The 2,621-nt window shown below is 52.0% G+C and overlaps 1 protein-coding gene across 1 annotated transcript in view; it reads left to right on the top strand.

Moving 5' to 3' along the window:
• The first annotated feature begins 2,423 nt into the window (after positions 1 to 2,423).
• Positions 2,424 to 2,621, top strand: part of HIP1R (huntingtin interacting protein 1 related) — a 28,206-nt gene continuing 28,008 nt past the window's right edge. Inside the window, exon 1 of the mRNA XM_010841420.1 lies at positions 2,424 to 2,612. Within this exon, the coding sequence (XP_010839722.1) occupies positions 2,520 to 2,612 (93 nt within the window). The 5' untranslated portion in view covers positions 2,424 to 2,519. The remainder of the gene's footprint in view (positions 2,613 to 2,621) is intronic.

Below are 2,621 nucleotides of genomic sequence, written 5' to 3'. Positions count from 1 at the left end.
AGTTGGTTGCTGATGTTAAGTCCCTGTGGCAGACATTGCTTTTTTTTTCTTTTTTTAAATTTATTTTTGGCTGTGCCACGTGGTGCATGGGATCTTAGTTCCCTGGCCAGGGATTGAACCCATGCCCCCTGCATTGGGAGCTCAGAGTGTTAACCACTAGGCCTCCAGGGAAGTCCCAAGTCCCTGTGGCAGACATTCTAAACCCAGAGGGGGTGTTGCCTGGTTTAAAAGAAGATGCGTGAAGGTCACATAATACGTGCTTTTGTTGAATGTGGAAAAAGGTGTTTGACAAACAGCTGGTTTGGAGCCTGCAAATCCCTTTCCTGCAGGCCTTCTTCCCCTACAGCTGTTGACTAGGGGCTGAGGGTTAAAATGAAACAATACATGCAGAGGGTTTTACCTAGTGCCTAGCAAATACTAAGCATTCAGTAAATATTAGCTGTGCTTAGTGCTCAGTTGTGTCCTATTGTATGCAACCCCATGGACTGCAGCCCGCCAGGCTCCTCTGTCCACGGGGATTCTCCAGGCGAGACTCCTGGAGTGGGTTGCCACGCCCTCCTTCAGGGGACCTTCGCAACCCGGGGATGGAACCCAGGTTTCCTGCATTGCAGGCAGATTCTTCACTGTCTGACCACCAGGGAAGCCCAAATATTAGCTATTGTTATTTTATTGTAAAGAAGATTTTCGGTGATTAGAATTATATTAAAGCAGAGTTATTTCCTCTTTATAGGGGAGCAAGAGGAAAGCCTTCTTAAATACATCTTTCAAGTTCCCAGTGTCAGCTCCGGGACTAGACAGTGAGGAACCAGTGAGGTTACAGAAGGGGTCCAGCAAACAACATTCAGGGTTATGTAGGTATCATCTTCCCACTTCAAGGGGTGTCCTTAGTATTGGGTGATTTCACACCTATACTCTGAAAGGAAAGCTGAGGCTAGCAGAAACAAAATAACCATTTGAGAGCATACCTGTGATTTAAAAAGAAAAAAAAAATACTCTAATTTTGTGACTGGTAATTTTAGAAGCAAACCAGTAATAATATTAAAAAAGGAAAAAAAAAAAAAAAAGACTCACATCACCTCCTGTGGCATCTGCTGCATGCTCTCTGATGAATCAGCTCTGAGTTGGTCCAGAGCTGTCTCCAGGCTGTCCCAGCCCTGCCTCTCCCCGGTCAGGTTCTTAGCCCTAGGAGGGTCTCTGAAAAGTCATCCCACAGTCCCGCGTAGATTACAGCTGTGATAACACTCCTGCCAATGAAGGAGAAGTAAGAGACAGCGATTCGATCCCTGGTTGGGAAGATCCCCCAAAACAGGGCATGGCAACCCACTCCAGTATTCTTGCCTGGAGAATCCCATGGACAGAGGAGCCTAACGGCTCTCAGTCCAGAGGGTCCTGCAGAGTCGGACACGACTGAGCACGCACACACGCAGTTACATTAGAGATGCACAGAGTGGACAGCCAAATTTTATGCCTTTGACACATAAAGAGAGTCCCTTGGACATCAAGGAGATCCAACCAGTCCATCCTAAAGGAAATCAGTCCTGAATATTCATTGGAAGGACTGATGGTGAAACTGAAACTCCAATACTTTTGGCCACCTGATAGGAAGAGCTGACTCATTTGAAAAGACCCGGATGCTGGGAAAGATTGAAGGTAGGAGGAGAAGGAGATGACAGAGGATGAGATGGTTGGATGGCATCACCGACTTAATGGACATGAGTTTGAGTAAACTCCGGGAGTTGAAGGACAGGGTGGCCTGGCGGGCTGCAATCCATGAGGTCGCAAAGAGTCGGAGACGACTGAGCGACTGAACTGAACCGACACATAAAAGCAATAGCTGCTGCTGCTGCTAAGTCGCTTCAGTCGTGTCCGACTCTGTGCGACCCCATAGACAGCAGCCCACTAGGCTCCTCTGGTACTGGGATTCTCCAGGCAAGAACACTGGAGTGGGTTGCCATTTCCTTCTCCAATGCAGGAAAGTGAAAAGTGAAAGGGAAGTCGCTCAGCTGTGCCCGGCTCTTAGCGACCCCATGGACTGCAGCCCACCAGGCTCCTCTGTCCATGGGATTTTCCAAGCAAGAGTACTGGAGTGGGGTGCCATTGCCTTCTCCGTAAAAGTAATAGAGGCCTGTTTAAAATCAAAGAAAGTGTCTAGATGTGCTCCCCTTGGTCAGGTTTCATTGAGGCCAGGTTTTCTCCAGTTAACCAGATCTTGGCCTGGTGCGGACAGGGCTCAATGAGTCGGGGAGGAGGCTGTGTGTGCAGACAGAGGAGAGACGGGTGTTTCCGCTCCTACACTTGAGGCGTGGAGGGGCTGGGGGCCCCGGGCGCAGCGGCCTGTGCCAGCGCACCCCACCGGGGCGGGGCAGGGGGCGGGACAGGGGCGGGGCGACAGCAAAGCTCCTCCCCCGAAGGGCGGGCGTTGCCGTGCGGCGGGCGGCCTCGCGGTGCCTAGGCTTGGGCGGCCGGCCTGGGTCGCTTAGTCGCGCGGAGCCCGGCCCGGGAGCGCAGGCGGCGGCAGGATGAACAGCATCAAGAACGTGCCGGCGCGGGTGCTGAACCGCAGGCCTGGCCACAGCCTGGAGGCCGAGCGCGAGCAGTTCGACAAGACCCAGGCGAGCGGC

Source organism: Bison bison, unplaced genomic scaffold (genome assembly GCF_000754665.1).
Source record: "Bison bison bison isolate TAMUID 2011002044 unplaced genomic scaffold, Bison_UMD1.0 scf7180017864160, whole genome shotgun sequence".
Taxonomy (NCBI): Eukaryota; Metazoa; Chordata; class Mammalia; order Artiodactyla; family Bovidae; genus Bison; species Bison bison.
Note: the sequence above shows the minus strand (reverse complement) of the source record. Positions and strands in the feature narration are given on the sequence as shown.